This window comes from Aspergillus glaucus, assembly GCF_001890805.1.
Source record: "Aspergillus glaucus CBS 516.65 unplaced genomic scaffold ASPGLscaffold_10, whole genome shotgun sequence".
NCBI lineage: Eukaryota > Fungi > Ascomycota > Eurotiomycetes > Eurotiales > Aspergillaceae > Aspergillus > Aspergillus glaucus.
The window spans coordinates 448,316-463,539 of record NW_019170462.1 but is presented as its reverse complement, the minus strand read 5'-3'; the positions used below and the strand labels follow the sequence as shown (position 1 = coordinate 463,539).

Genomic DNA, 15,224 nt, shown 5'->3' with positions numbered 1-15,224 from the left:
GGTAGGAGAATAGTGGACATCGATACTCTCTCCTTCCCTTTTCGTTAATCAATGATAGAAACTTGTATCTCAATTTTATGGCATATGTTCAATGTCCAATCCACTATATTCTTGCTGTAGTTTGTAGTCGTAGAGGCTCAATTGTAAAGGAGCTGATTCGGTTCGGTTTTGTTGATGGGGCAACCAGCGGCCGACCAAACCTCCATCTTCACTCATTCAAACTGAAGCTCAAGTCGACAAAATATGATGCCCTCCTGGCCTAGGAATCGAGAATATTAAATAATTTCGTTATATACAAAAACTGGTCATTGTGGAAGCCATGCAGAACAGGCTAATTCCTCTGGTACGCGAGGTGGAGCGCGTGGTGACGGCTTCTTATGTGCCCTCTCTTCAGGTCAGTTTACCAGCAGATAATCGCTTTTCTGCGTCTCAAATCAGTAGACTGAAGATGGAATAATCTTAGGACCTCTACAGCATTGTCTGTAACGTTTCTTTCTCAGTAATCAGCTCTTGGTCGTCTTGCAAACCGTGCCAAGTTGCGGCTTTAGTCGACGTCCTTGTTGACGGGCTATCTTACTCGAACGTTGCATTAGAACTAATAAGCGTCTTTGGTGAGATATACATGGTGCTACAAGTGCCTTTATGATACAGTCTGACTCGTTTATATAGCACCGATAGCAGCATTCCGCGATGCCTTGTTGGAGCGGTATCCAGCGATCCTGGACCAACTCCTCCAAAAGGCCGTCGAACCTGAGGACTCGAAGGTCAGTTCTTCATTCTCTGTTCCTTGAGGGGAGACTAACACAAAGATAGTACCTCTCGACGTGTACGGCACTGCTGTCTTCACCTCTTCCCTCGGGTTTCACCGCACCAGCGCGTCTTGCCGGTCTTATCACAAAACTAGTTCATCGCATGGCAGAGTGCCCAAATGCGGATGCCATTCGACCAATCAATAAACTGTTGACTGGACTAAAAACATCGCCTGGAATTCTCTATGATATCCCCGTTGAAACAATGTCCACACTCCAAGGAGAGCTCATCAAGACGCTGCGCAACATGGATGACCACATGGGTAACCTGCTCTGTCTATCCACTTTCGCATGTATCGCTTCATCGCAAAAGCTTGACAACGAACACGAACACGGACCTCAACCGCCATCTTGGCTGAACCATGTCAGACATTTCTTTGGGCCCAAGCGCGGCCTCAAAACTCTAGATCTAGTTGTTTTGCGAGTGATTCTTGCTTGCTCTGCTAACTGCAACAACTTGACTCCCAGCGAGGCAGCGGAGAGTGTACGATTGGCTATTGCAGTCTGCGACACTGTTGAGTCTGAGCAGAAGCAGGTGTGGATCTCCGGAAATGCGTCCAAGATTGCGAAACTTTGCGAAAAGGTGACAAGGGACGGGATCGATTATGAGGTGCAGATTATGGTATGGTGAATAGATAAATTATGCGAATAAACACAACTAACTATGGCAGGGCGTGATGTTTCTCATATCCCTTTTGCCGACAAATACTCTGCCTCCTCAAATACTCGCACTTGGTTTGCAAGGGCTGTTGTCAAAGGATAGCCTCCAGGTTATGGAAGCTATACCATTTGGGCTTATCCCACGCTTGGTGAAAACTAATGCTGTATGTCTTCTTTCGCTCGCGATTGGCTATACACTTCGCTGACACTTCTAGATTTCTTCTGGGAAATCCGCGATCCATGATTCATTTAACTACGTGCTTTCTGCCTTGAAGTCACCTTCTCCGGAAATGGTCACTATACAAATCGCAACCTTGATCCTTTCCGGATTGCAAAGTTCAGAACTTCACTTGTCTCCTGCTGTGATAGAAGCCTCTCTTGCTTTGGTAAGGGACTCTATGGGGGAATTGATCGAGAGCTTCCCACGATCTCCTCGCCAGTCGCAATGTAATGAATCAAAGACATGCTATGCTGTACTATCGACAGCTGAAAACAGATTGCTTATCGACCTGTTCGATCTTTACTGCCGCGCTTCTATGTCACAGAATGTGGATTATGGCGGCGCGAGCCGGGTAGAAGCCGGCATCATCTCTAAATTCACGGCTCAGGTCAAGAATACCACGTGTGAAAGCAAGTGCCTTCTCGCTACCGTGAAGCCTTCTGATGCCCGTGACAAATTCTCTTATCTCGAACCCCGCCAAGTGTCGTCTAATCCAAGACGTGACTGGAAAGCAGAGGTATCAGATACGCTCATGTCTAGCACTCGTGCGTCGCACGATGGCTTAATGAAGAAGGTCGAAGAGGTCTGTCGCGATCTTGAGCATCGGTGCTATAATTCGGAAACACCGCTCAGGGTAATCGAGGAAGAACGGGATAAGGCATCTTCCGAAGCAGAGCAGTTGCTGCAAAAAAACTCTGAGCTGGAAACTCGACTCCAGCAGGCCTTCAGTACGATAAGTGATCTGCAACAGAATATGTCCTATCTCGAGGGCCATGCAGAAGCTGCATCTACGAGGGTCGAGGAGCTATCTACCAGTCTTGCAGCTGCACAAAGGGAACTGGAACACCAGCGACGCGACTATGAGGAATCAAGCCAGGGTGAAAAGGAAAAGGCACGCACTAAAGAACTCGACTTTATGGCCACCTTGACGGAAAAAGAAGACCTGCTCGAAGAATTGCAAGTAGAGAACTATGAACAACGGGCGGAAAATGAGGAGTTACGGAAAACTCTTGATTTGGTCTCTAAGGACAATGGCACCACTTTGGAAACTGTCGCCTCACTGAGAAAAGAGACTTCCAGACTTGAAGGTCTTTCGGTATCAAACCAGCGACTTGTGGCGCAAAGGCATGAGGAAATCTCCCGTCTGGTGGCCAGTAAGGAGCACATGAGCTCGGAGATGGAGAGTCTACAACAGAAGGTAATGCTAATCGCCCTTCTGCATCTGGAAATAACTTAAATGTGGCCTGCTAACGCTCTGTATAGTTGGAGAGCGAAATATCTGAATCCAACAGGCTGAGGAACACACTTCGCGACGCTGAAGAGCATTTCAGGAGTGAGACGGACGCGCTTGGAAAGCAACATGAAATGCAGCTTTCTGAAGCCAGTGCAGAGGTAAATATTATTTGCTTTTTCTCTTTAAGCCTTGGCTGACTCGTCTGCGCCAACAGAATGCTAAACAAAGAGAGGACAACAAGGCTTTGCATGAGTCTATGCAGGCCGCCGCATCCAATGCCGCAGCTGAGCTACAAACAAAGGACAAGCAGATCCGTCACCTGGAGAGAAAGGTGATCTTCCATCTTTTAATTCCGGCAAAACTCCGAGCTGATGCGTATTTTAGATACAATCATTGCGGGATGAACGTGCCTCCAAGGCCCGCGAATTCTCCGTAGCGCAGGAGCATATTGGTCGCCTCATGACAGTGATGGGTTTCAAACCCGACTCTACAGAGACCAAAGCGTCTAGCAAACAACAGCGATCTCGGTCCACTTTGGAGCCCACGCAGATTACCCCGATGCAGCGAGCAATCAACCCAGACGACGATGGAACTCCAACCCAGACCGACCACTTATTCAGCGATTCCTTTGCTTCCGAAACCCCCAACCCCAACGGTCGTAGCCCCAAGCGACCACGGGCAAATTCAATCCCGTTGGATTTGACCCCTGCGCCGCGTAACCGTAACCACGACCCAACGCCAAACGCCCTGCCTTCCCGAAGTCGCACCAGTCTACCGCAACGTAAACGCAGACCTCTGCGCGACGTTGACGAAAATTCTCAAGCAGCGTCGCAGCGGACTCCTAGGCCGTCGCAGGGCCAGAGTCAATTTCCAGAGAGCCAGGTTGATATCAATAGGAACAAACTTCAAGAGCTGGACCTGGATATGGAAGTGGAATTCACCAAGGATTTCCTCTTCACGAGCACTTCTCCATCAGACGCAATTGACCCGGGGTCGCCATGATATATGCCACGTCTCATTTCATGTGTATAATTTATTTTGCATGACAAGCACATATTTAGTGTAAGATGAACTGTTGATGTCTGTTATGTTTTCTTTATTTCTAAAGGATCTTTAGTTTTCGTTTCTTTTTTTGTTCCTTTGTCTCTTCTGTCCACTGGGGACAACTAGGACCTTCTCCTGCCTATCTCAAACTCCCGATGCAAGAAGCCATCCACAATAACCTGTAAGACCGATCAGACATGCTGCTACAGTGGAACCAAATAGGTTTGAACACCATGCATAACCTACATACGTATTGCTTTTTTCAGGAACAACGTGTCTGGGTTGCTTTCTACAAACGATAGATTTTATATATACCCTGCTACGCACTGAGCTCTGTTTTGTTTTGATCTAATTACATGACAGCCATTAATCACCGATCGCAATGGAGGGAGGGGGAAAGAATAAGATGCGATACAACGCAAGCAAGCGCGGTCGAGGCGCTTACAGAAACCCCAAGATGCAGCGGCAGCGGTTGGAGTTCCATGAGCAAGCGCTGGAGACAGACAAGGTGAATGAAAAGGACCATCCTGCCATTCACCACTATCCAGCAGCTCATGAGGCCATGGACACACAGAGCTCTGCTTCTTTATCCTCTTCCTCCGGTTTTTCATCTTCTTATTTCACTTTGCATCCTTCTCAACGAGAGAATGCAAGACGAGGAAGGTCCGAGGGCAATTTTCTACACCGGGCAGTCGAGTCTCGCGTCAATTCACCCGCACCACCTGGCTTCCTCTCCTCTTCTCCTTCATCCTCTTCACCGTTGGAGGATTATTCTACTTTTTCTTCTTCATACCCATCTTCGTCCCCTTCGCCTCTCGTTGATACCTCAGAAGAGCCAGTCCTCATTGACGGGAATGCGAATATGCTGACTCTGTCTCCTCCTCGCAGCCACAACCCGTCCATTTCGCGGGGCAGGGGCAGGGGCAGGGGCAAGAGCAGAAGGCGACTCCCCAGGACGGCGGATACAAGGATGACAACGACAACGGCAACGACAATGACAACTGCTGTGGCTCTTCCTCCTCGTCGCCCTCCTCCTACTACTACTACTACCACCACCACTACTGCTGCTGCTGCTACTCGTCCTGGAGAGATAGTAGAACAACCCTTCTCTCAGCTACTTCCCTGGTGGAAGCACTGGGAGACGGTAGCTGTCACTCTCGCAAATGTTCCTCTGGAGGCCGACACGTTCACTCTCTGGAAGGCGTTCAACAAAGAGGGTAATATCTTTTCGATTGATCTCTTTACGGATATTCACGGTAATAGGGATCCTAAAGGGAAGATTCGGTTCAAGTGAGTTTGACAACTTCTATTTACACTTCTTCTCCTTTCTTTTTCTCTCTCTTTCTTTTCGACACGGCTCAACTAACATGTAACTGTTTGACAGACCTGCACCTCATACGGATTTCTGGAGAGCGAATACCTACATAATTACCCTCCCCGATGGCCAACCGGCTACTATCTTCGTTAGGCTCGATAACAAGCACCAAATCTGTCGTATACCCAGCCCAGTCCAGTACAACATCTCTTTTCCAGCGGAAGTTGTGAGTTTGGTCCAATTCCCGCCCCGAAGCTGTCAGCATGCTGACTTCTTTCACAGAACATACCAATCGTGTCATTGGACATCGGAGTTCTTATCAACGAGACCACGATGTTGCCAATGCGTATTGTTGGGACCGGACTTAACGAGCAACCATCTCTAGTTCTCGACCTGAAGCGCAGGGCCTTGTTTGTCTACTTTCAACTCCCAATCTTCAATTCCATATACAAGCCGACTTCGTCTGCGGATGTCTATCAAGAGTACCGTCTCGAAATTCCCTTCTTCCAATTGATAAGGATCTTCCAAACCCGCGATCCGGTGTCCGGATGCACGTCTCACTTTACGTTCTTGGAATCCCCTGCAATCTACCATCGACGCGTTAAGAACATCCAGAGCACATTCGTTGACGAAGCTTCCTGGAGGGATGGAGACACTTGGTACCGCCAAACGCACGTGGTCCACAACCCCCAGGCACAAGCTACTTTGCCTATCAGTCTACGGAAGCAAAATCCTGTAATTGACATCGGTAAGTAAGATGGTAACTTCGTTCTTAGGGCTGGTAGGCTGATAATTTAACATTAGGACGCTGGAATGCCTTCAAGATCATGTATCCTAAGAATTCCAATGACAAAGAGAGCTTGATGCTGGCTTGTAGTATCCTGAGAGACTACAATGTGACAATCGAGGATACGGACCGTTTCACTCAGTGCGACGGTGCCCAGCAAAAAAGCCCGCCTATTTGGAGATGGATAGATCTGTCAGAATCACGAAACAAGGCTTTGTCGTCGTCACTGGATGACCTTATTGATGAAGACTATATCAATCTTCCCTTCTCTGTCCGGTACCAGCTCGAGGTCTGCCTTTCGAATGGGTACCTCTCGGAATTCACCATGCCCCGGGAGTTTGCATCTAAGCTGTTCGAGCTCGGTGAGAAGGATGCCAGAAAGCTCTTGGAGCATGTGGCAACGAAGAAGAAAGTCTTCCACGATCCAATGAAGATATTCGATCTCAAATTTATCCGAGGAGTGACCAATGCTAAGATACCGCCATATTGTTGCTATATGCGCTCTGCCAGAATAACTCCGAGTACCATCTACTACAGCACTCCAACTGTCGACATCTCGAATCGCGTCATTCGATACTTCATCGAATATGCTGATCGTTTCCTCCGCATTCGATTCACGGATGAGAAGTTGATCGGTCGTATAAATTCGACCAATAATAATACGATGAACGAAGTATTTACCCGGGTTAAGCGCACCTTGGCCAACGGTATCACGATAGGTGATAGACACTACGAATTTCTTGCCTTCGGAAACTCCCAATTCCGCGAACACGGTGCTTACTTTTTTGCACCCTTGCCGAATCTCACAGCCGCCAACATTCGTGCATGGATGGGGCATTTCAACGACATCAGAAATGTCGCCAAATATGCCGCAAGGTTAGGGCAATGCTTTTCGACTACTCGGGCCGTTGCTGGCTGTCCCGTCCAAGTTCGTAAGATCGATGATGTCGTTCGCAACGGATACACCTTTTCGGATGGTGTCGGTCGGATCTCCAAATTTCTCGCTCAGATGGCCACATCAGAATTGAAGATCAGAACCCTTACAGGCGATGTACCTTCAGCGTTCCAGTTCCGTCTGGGAGGAAGCAAGGGAATGCTCACAGTTTCTTCACAAGCTCAACGCCAGGAAGTGCACATCCGCAACAGCCAGGAAAAATTCGCCGCGGTCCACAATGGTCTAGAAATTATTCGCTGGTCACAGTTCTCCCTAGCAACACTCAACAGGCAATTGATTATTGTCTTGTCGACACTTGGTATTCGAGACGAGGTGTTTCATGCTAGGCTGCGAACCATGTTGAAGAGCCTCGATGAGGCCATGACAAGTGATCCCCAGGCTATCTACTTGCTCAAGAAATACGTGGATCCGAATCAGATGACTCTCACTGTGAGTCAAATGGTGCTGGATGGTTTTCGAAAGTCACAGGAGCCGTTCTTGACGTCAATCTTGAGACTATGGCGGGCCTGGCATCTGAAATATTTGAAAGAGAAGGCAAAGATTGTGGTCGATCAAGGTGCCTCTGTACTTGGCTGCATGGACGAAACGGGCACTCTTAAGGGTTATCTCCATGATGCCATACCGTCAAAGGATGCCTCGTACGAAGAGAAATTGGCTGCCTTACCGGAAATCTTCCTTCAAATTTCCCGACCTGACAAAGGCGGGAAGTACGAGGTAATCGAAGACGTCTGCATCCTGGCTCGAAACCCATCCCTTCATCCTGGAGACATTCGTGTCGTCAAGGCAATCAATGTACCGGAGTTAAGTCATCTTCAAGATGTAGTTGTCATGCCTCAGACCGGAGATCGGGACGTTCCAAGTATGTGTTCTGGAGGTGACCTCGATGGAGATGACTATCTGGTAATCTGGGACGAGGAACTGGTTCCGGACCATTGGTTTCGCGAGCCAATGGATTATGCGAGTAAAAAGGCTCGAGACCTTGACCACGACGTGACGGTGGACGAAATAACCTCATTCTTCGTTACTTACATGAAGAATGACTGTCTCCCTCGGATCGCGCATGCCCATCTTGCTTGGGCTGATTACCTCGAAGAAGGCGTCGATAACGACAAGTGCATGCAGCTCGCACAGCTTCACTCCGATGCAGTCGACTACAACAAGACGGGGAATCCGGCAAATATGGTGCGCACCCTACAGCCGAAAAAGTGGCCTCATTTCATGGAGAAACGGCATAAGCCCAGGGAGCAGATCTATCATTCGAAGAAGGTCCTCGGTCAGCTTTACGATGCAGTAGAACGTGTCGACTTTGTTCCTGGTCTTGAACTTCCTTTTGACAAACGGATTCTGGATTGTGATCTGGAAGTTACCGAAGATTTGATGGAGTTTTCTAGGAAGCTCAAGTATGAATATGACTCGGCAATGCGTCGGATTATGGCACAGCATGAAATCAAAACCGAATTCGAGGTCTGGTCTACTTTTGTGTTGAGCCATGCGAACATGAGCAAGGATTATAAGTTTCACGAAGAGCTAGGAACTATTTCAGTGTCACTTCGGGAGATGCATCGCAAACAGTGCTATGAGAAGGTCGGCGGACGCAATTTCCAACAGCTGGCGCCATTGGCCGTAGCCATGTATCGAATCACGCATGAGGAGATGGCTGCAGCGTTAAGCAAGCATCGCCAGGAGAATCCACCGGATGAGAGGCTTTTCCATAGATCAGCACCCAAGATGGACAAATTGCCTCTCATCAGCTTCCCGTGGCTATTACCGCATATTCTCGGAAAGATAGCATTGGGTCATTACGAGTCGCCGGAGAAACCTACCGAAAAATCCGATCAGAATTTGCTCGAAGAGGCGAGCCCTAACCCAGATAATCATGACACCGTCGCCGAACCTGTCCCAGAAAATCAGGAATCCGATGTTCAGAAAGTCAATGTCACCGAACCAACTCAATCGGACCCATTCGGTTTGTTCACTGGTGACAACCATCTGCCCGACGATCCATCGCCCGCGGTCAAATGTCCGGCTCCTGGAGTGGAAAAAAGTTCTGGATCTCTAGATCAACTGATGGACTTCGGATTCTCGAAATCGCCACAGACGATCACCGCTCAAGCTAATACGGACCTTGGTGTGTATTCGAATCTACTTGATTTTGAGAACTTAAAACCTGGGTGCGACGAACCAGCAGCAACAGCAACAACGCCAACGCCAACGACAGCAGCAGCAGCAGCAGCAGCAGCACCGAAGCACGATTTGGAGAAGACGGGTATCACGGAGAATGTCATTGAGGGCACGGAAACAGAATGTATTGAAATCGTGGAGGACGAAGGAGATCTAGAGCCTGACCCGGTCGACAAGCTCAACGCACTGCTTGGCTTCTAAAACAGGTGAAAGGAAAGAATTAGGGGGGAGTTACTATGGTATGTACTGGCGTTTCAATCTGGCGTTAGCTTCTTCGTTTTCGTCGTCATCGTCTTTTTCTTTTCTTTTCTTTTCTTTTCTTTTCTTTTTTTTTTTTTTCTTATTTCTTTCCTTCGTTATCGCTTGTTTTGTTGATGACAAAAATTGATGGACATATCCATAGGTTTATTATAGAATAAAGTACTTTTATTGCAGTTGATGGCATCTTAAGCATCTCGAGTAGTTTGTGAATTATTTGTATGCGAAAACAATCGGTACTCAAGTAATCTAATATGTCAATTCCAATCCAATGACCAGACGCCGAAAGCCAAAATGGAACAAACGCCTGTCACTCATATAGCAATATAGCCCAGAATATGCAGGAAAACACCGCCCTACCAATCCAAACTCCCATTCGCGCTCCCAACAAAATTATCATCGCCCCAATCCTGCAACGCCTTCACAACCGGTTCCAAAACAACCCTCGCGTGCCTCCAATTCGCCATATGCCTTGTCCTCGAGTAAAAAACCGGACAATCCTTACTATCACAATTCACATCATCACCAAACGAAACGCCCATGCACGAGCGACAGATACGATGGAGATCCAGAACGCGCTTCTCGGATACTTGTCTGCGCGAAGTCAGAGCGAGGAGAGATATGTGCGGTGTTTGGAGGCAGTTGTTGCAAAGCGGCAGGTTCTTGTGACTGGGATTGGTGGATTCGGAGATTTTGTTGGTTTTGCAGACGAGGCAGAGGGAGGACTTCATGTAGGATTCGAGAGTTTTGCCGATTGTCATTGTTGTTTGTGGTATTAAAGAGGATGAAGATGAGGAAGCGGTTGTGGTTCCTCCTTCGATGCGGCGGATGCGGTGGAATTTGGGCATTTCGTCGTACCACTGGCGGACATTGACGCCTACGAGGTTGAAGATCCGTTCGAGTGGCGGGATGATGTTCTTCGTGATGTAGTATTCCGCATCGAGGTCTAGTTGTGCGTCGTTGAGGAGGGTCTCGGGCGCCACGCATCGATCGATCAGTCTTGACCCTGGGGCACCGGTGACGACGACGTAGGGAACTCGTTCTCCATATTGAGGTTCAAGACGGGGATCCAGGAGCATTTTCTTAATGCTGATGAGTGCACCTGGTGGAGGGAGACCTCGCTCGCTGTACGTCCCTAGTCGAACTTCTCTAGCGAAGCAGAAGTCCTGGATGGAGACGTTGCCTTGCATAATCTTCGTGCATTGTTTCTGGAAATAGCTCTTGACCTGGCTTAGGTCTGCGGTGCGGAAGAGGGTTTTGAGGGCTTTTTCTTCGATTTTTTGTTCCGCTGGTGTACCGTCCCGACGGACTGTTTCGATGCCCTTTGCGTCGAATTCGGGTTCTTTTTGGTCGCGGTGTTCGTATTTGAAACCTACGTATCGTTTCTTGGCGAGGAGGACGCAGGGGTGGTATACTTTTTCGAACTTGAGTTTCACGGGACGTGGGTTCATGTCAGTGATGGTTTTTGCGATCTCTTCGCCAATGTCGAATGCTTCTTCGCGTGTTCGGCCCTTGAGGTAGACGAAGAGACTGTCTGTATCTCCGTAGACGACCTCAGCGCCCCAGCTTTCCACAGAATGAATCAGGGCGATGGCTTTCTCCAGTGTCTCCCGTCCGGATTGAACGATGCTGTCTGCTATCTCTGAGCAAGGCATGCGGCCCGAGAACGAGGCGGAGGTATAACCGTATGTGACGTTTGCGATTAATTTGAGGGCTAGTTGGCGGTTGTTGAGGAGATGTTGTAGAATTTTGTCGTCTTTGTCCAGTTTCATGCCCGTTTTGACCATCACGCGGGTTTCCAGGATCTCCGTGAGCATTCTTGCGAGAAGGGATGTTCGCACTTCGGGCTTTGTGTACACCATTCCATTTGGTGCAATGTTAATCTTGTCCTTGAGTAGTTCCAGAAGTCGTGGTTGTCGTTCGTAGTCCATGAAGCCCATCTTATCCCGACCTCGCCATTGACGTGCTCTTCCCAGGAAGGTTGAGTAGCAGTAATTATATGCTATCATAACACTAGGATATAGTGACTGGAAATCCAGTACAACGAGAGGGCTCGTGTAGAAGTCGCTTTGAGGCTCCATAACCAGTGGGAGACATTCAAGCGCGTTTTGTTGCCCGACTTGTTTCCTGCTCGGAGAGACAAGCATGAAGTTCTCAGGCTTTGCAATTCGGAACATCAGAGATTCAACCTTGAATTGTGAGCCTCGCGAGAAGACGGAGAAAAAATCCACGCCCAGCAGTCTTGCTTGTTCGCTGGTTCGCGTTATCAATTCATTTGACTCCAGGATCTCTAAGTTCACTTGCACGCGAGAGGCGTAGTAACTGACGAGCTTCATAAGGTTGCGAGGTTTCCCGCTCTGGTACCACGCTGTAAGGTCTCGAAATGAGTAGTGAGGTATCCGGCGCTGTAGGACGTGGAAGACGACATTCTCCATCGAGTATTGAAGCAAGGTAAGCTCGCTCCTCATAGCTCGCCAGATGTTGATTATGTGTCGGCCTGTCACGCGGATGGAGGAAGTGTGGTTGAAGCCCCAACGGTCACTGTCTTTGCCGAATATTCCGTGTGCTTGAGACTTCACCCTCGATAGCTCATCGCATAGATCGAAATAGTACTTCTTCCGTGCTCTCTCGATCAGATAGCCCCAGGAATTGTTATGGACTTCATACCCGGTGATGATATCTGGGTCGTAATATCTGACGATATCCACCACCCGGTTGATAAGGTCAAGTTCGGTAGTTTGCTGGTCCGTCTCGATTCTTAGGGCCCGAACGATCTTTGTCTCTGGCACGTCGCCTTCTCCTTGGTATATCATTCCCACGTGGACGCCAGGAATGTTATCATTAGGGTCGAGACCCTCATCTTCTGACTGGATGCACCAGAATACGCATGAAACCTCGTCCTCCTCGGGATTTGGCGAAAGCACCCCAGGGGTGTTCACGTGGACTTCCAAGCTCATTATACTCATATACTGATTTTGATGCTCCATGCTTGTCGACTGATCTTTGGCGGTATATTTGGTGCTATGGTCCTTTTGCGTGGGGCCTTCGATTTGGGAAAGCACATTAGGTTTCAGGTTTGGTTCGATCTGGGTTTCTCTTCCTTGTGCTGGCTGAGACTTCAAATCAGACATCATGTTTTCAAACCATTCCACAACCTCTGAGCGACTGGGCGGAACAGGTGCAAACTCCCAGACTCTACAGGAAGTGGATTCCCGTAGTTGCTGATCGATTACTTCTCGGTTATCCCGATCAACTGAAACGGCACCTTGCTCGCCAAGCATCGCGGGAGATCTTCCCGAAGGATCAAAGTCTGGAAGATAATGGATGCTGGTCCCTTCCAAGCGGAACTCGCGGCCTGCATATTCGCGTGGTCGATCATGTACATCCTTCTCATCGCTATAATGGGCTTTCTGGTAGATAACGGATGGATAACCATGATCATTGAGCGTTAAAGATACTTCATCGGGGGTGGGACAAGGAGCTCGAAAACAGCATATCCGTGTGTCGGGGAGATTGTCAAAAGACTGGTAGATATTCGATGCGACCTCATATACGGGCGAGCTATAGATGTCCGAGCCAGTATCCGTAGAGAATGGTTGCAGCTGCGAAGATGTCCCTGTCTGCGCTTCTTGAGAAAACTTGGCGACAGTTTTTGACGAGATTGGGTTTTCCTGGGTCGCGAGAGTGTCCGCTGTTGCTTTGGGAGTAAGATCCCCTTCCTGGCTGAATCGCAAAGCTGGGCTGGGATTATTGGAATTCTTTACAACGGGAAAATTGAGTCTGCTATCTTGCGTGGACCCTTTGGGTCGATTGGCGGTTTGGGAGGATGGTTTTGGTCGAGGTGTCAGTTTACGATCCTGTGTGCCAGGAGCACGGTCAGTGGTACCATTTACGTCCTGGGTAGTTAACTTCGCCGGTTGTGGGTGATCCTGGGATGAGGACGTCTGTGAACTGTGTAGGTGCTGTCCCCTAGGGGTTCTTTGTCTTTTGCACGAGATGTCGCCATCAGTTTTTACAAATCGTGACCGTTTAAGGGTTGCGTTTCGGGGATCACCGTTGGTATTGCCGCGCTCTAATTCGCTTTCTGATTCGGAAGTTTCGCCAAGATGGTCTTCTGAGGAGTCCTTGGGATCAACTTGAGGGAAGTTCTCCTTATTTGAGCCTTGCTGTCCTTTAAGGTTCTGAAAGTTCATGTCAAAAAGCCCATCACCAAGCTCATCATCGAAGGGATCAGCGGCTTCGTCAGTGTCATCAAGTTTGTCAGTAAGATCGCCATCTGAGCTGTAATGATCCCCGTCACGCTGAGATGCCAGGACCGCGCTTTCATCCACAGAAATTTCCGCATCGCCTCGCCCGCCTGCGTTGCGAGCTTGATACATCTCGAAGCTCGACTGCTCAAGTTTCTCCGGGAAAAGGTCTTCTATGCTTTCAAGTGCAGTCTTAACGCTATCCTCGAAAGGATTCTTCTTAAGGAAGTTCTCAAAGTTGACATCTTTACCGCCGCTATGGCGCTTCTCCTCGGCAGCACTTTGAAGGACCATTTCGCGAAATTCCTCTTCATGGATCCAGCCTCCATCACTATTACCTCGTGGATCGGCCGACATCGAAATAAGCTCTTCGGGGCCAAATGGGCTACTTCCCGGCTCGTCAATACCGAGTCGCTTTTTGCGCCTTCTGGTTTCATCTTGCCACAGGCCAGCCATGCTCGGAACCAGCCGCTCGTTGGGAGCAACGGGTTTGAACATCTCCGTAAAATCGTGGTGTATAGGTCTTTCCTTGGTATCCGTGCGATTCAGAATGTCTTGAACGCAGATGTCCGCTTCTAGTAAGCAATGACTTTGCTTCGGAAGAACCGTTTCGTCTGATACGCACTCAGGCTGGATCGACCGGTCATGCCAACGGTGAGACAAATCAGTGAGTTCGAGGTAGTCTGGCACAGGAGAGCGAATCTTGACTTTGCTGCATCTGATATACGCACATCCGTACAAGTTATAGTCGCACATCCATTGGGGGATATACTGCATATGACTCTCGTATGGCTGAAATGAACGCCCCATCACCGCACCTTGAAGTAGAAGATCTGCCAATCGAGTGACGTATAAAGGATTTAGGAGATATATTTTGAAGAAAAACTGATATCCCACATGGTACCCGTAAAACGGAATACCCTTGACCAGGGTGATATGAGCAACAAATGCAGCTTTTTTACCGTTGTCATTGTGGCGATAGCTCACTGCCAGCGCGTGATCGATTGACAGATGGAGACTTTGAATTGTTGAACTCACTGCATTTTACGAATATTCAGCTGTAAGATCAATTAGAGTAGCAATGCGCGCGAAACCAACCTTTTTCAGATGTCAAAGGACCATCATATTCGATGTATAGATATGGGAAGGCACCATGTACATGAACGCAGATCTTTTGGCCGGTCTCTGTAGCTCCGAAGATCCGGATGACAGGTACCTTCGACTTGTCATCTTTTCCAGAATTTTCATTCCCATATTGTAGAGGATCAAATTCTGACGGGGTTGCTTGGTAGTGATCCACCCAGTTGAGGCGCACTTGAAAGGGCTCCATCGGTGGGCGTCAGGTCAGGACAACCAGCGCTACCATCCAGATCCTCTTCTTAGACCAAAAGCATGACGTACACGAACATCAACATAGCGGACGCGCCTCGGAGCGCGGGAAGGGAACGCCTGGTCACGTGAAATTCGCCGATGTTATCACCAACTTCAACGTCGGACTTCCGAGACTTTTGATT

At 48.7% G+C, this 15,224-nt stretch overlaps 4 protein-coding genes across 4 annotated transcripts; 3 read left to right on the top strand and 1 right to left on the bottom strand.

The window, feature by feature from the left end:
* The first annotated feature begins 232 nt into the window (after positions 1 to 232).
* ASPGLDRAFT_171375 (uncharacterized protein) lies at positions 233 to 4,027 on the top strand. Its single transcript, XM_022542737.1, has 9 exons — positions 233 to 394; positions 464 to 611; positions 670 to 764; positions 814 to 1,431; positions 1,481 to 1,633; positions 1,685 to 2,887; positions 2,953 to 3,081; positions 3,138 to 3,254; positions 3,308 to 4,027. Exons 1-9 carry the CDS (start codon positions 320 to 322, stop codon positions 3,923 to 3,925), a joined length of 3,156 nt encoding a protein of 1,051 aa, XP_022400957.1. The 5' UTR covers positions 233 to 319; the 3' UTR covers positions 3,926 to 4,027.
* A 112-nt stretch (positions 4,028 to 4,139) lies between these two features.
* ASPGLDRAFT_311553 (uncharacterized protein) lies at positions 4,140 to 4,959 on the top strand. Its single transcript, XM_022544018.1, has 2 exons — positions 4,140 to 4,148; positions 4,331 to 4,959. Exon 2 carries the CDS (start codon positions 4,480 to 4,482, stop codon positions 4,834 to 4,836), a length of 357 nt encoding a protein of 118 aa, XP_022400956.1. The 5' UTR covers positions 4,140 to 4,148; positions 4,331 to 4,479; the 3' UTR covers positions 4,837 to 4,959.
* Positions 4,960 to 4,961: 2 nt separating this feature from the next.
* On the top strand, positions 4,962 to 9,406 carry ASPGLDRAFT_126187 (RNA dependent RNA polymerase; the record flags this gene model as incomplete). Its single annotated transcript, XM_022540632.1, has 4 exons — positions 4,962 to 5,257; positions 5,352 to 5,508; positions 5,565 to 6,030; positions 6,087 to 9,406. The coding sequence occupies 4 exons, from the start codon at positions 4,962 to 4,964 to the stop codon at positions 9,404 to 9,406; spliced, it is 4,239 nt and encodes a 1,412-aa protein (XP_022400955.1).
* Positions 9,407 to 9,819: 413 nt separating this feature from the next.
* ASPGLDRAFT_125953 (DNA-directed DNA polymerase zeta catalytic subunit REV3) lies at positions 9,820 to 15,040 on the bottom strand (the record flags this gene model as incomplete). The annotated part of the gene is made up of 2 exons (XM_022540608.1): positions 9,820 to 14,728; positions 14,805 to 15,040. 2 exons carry the CDS (start codon positions 15,038 to 15,040, stop codon positions 9,820 to 9,822), a joined length of 5,145 nt encoding a protein of 1,714 aa, XP_022400954.1.
* Between the last annotated feature and the right edge of the window lie 184 nt (positions 15,041 to 15,224).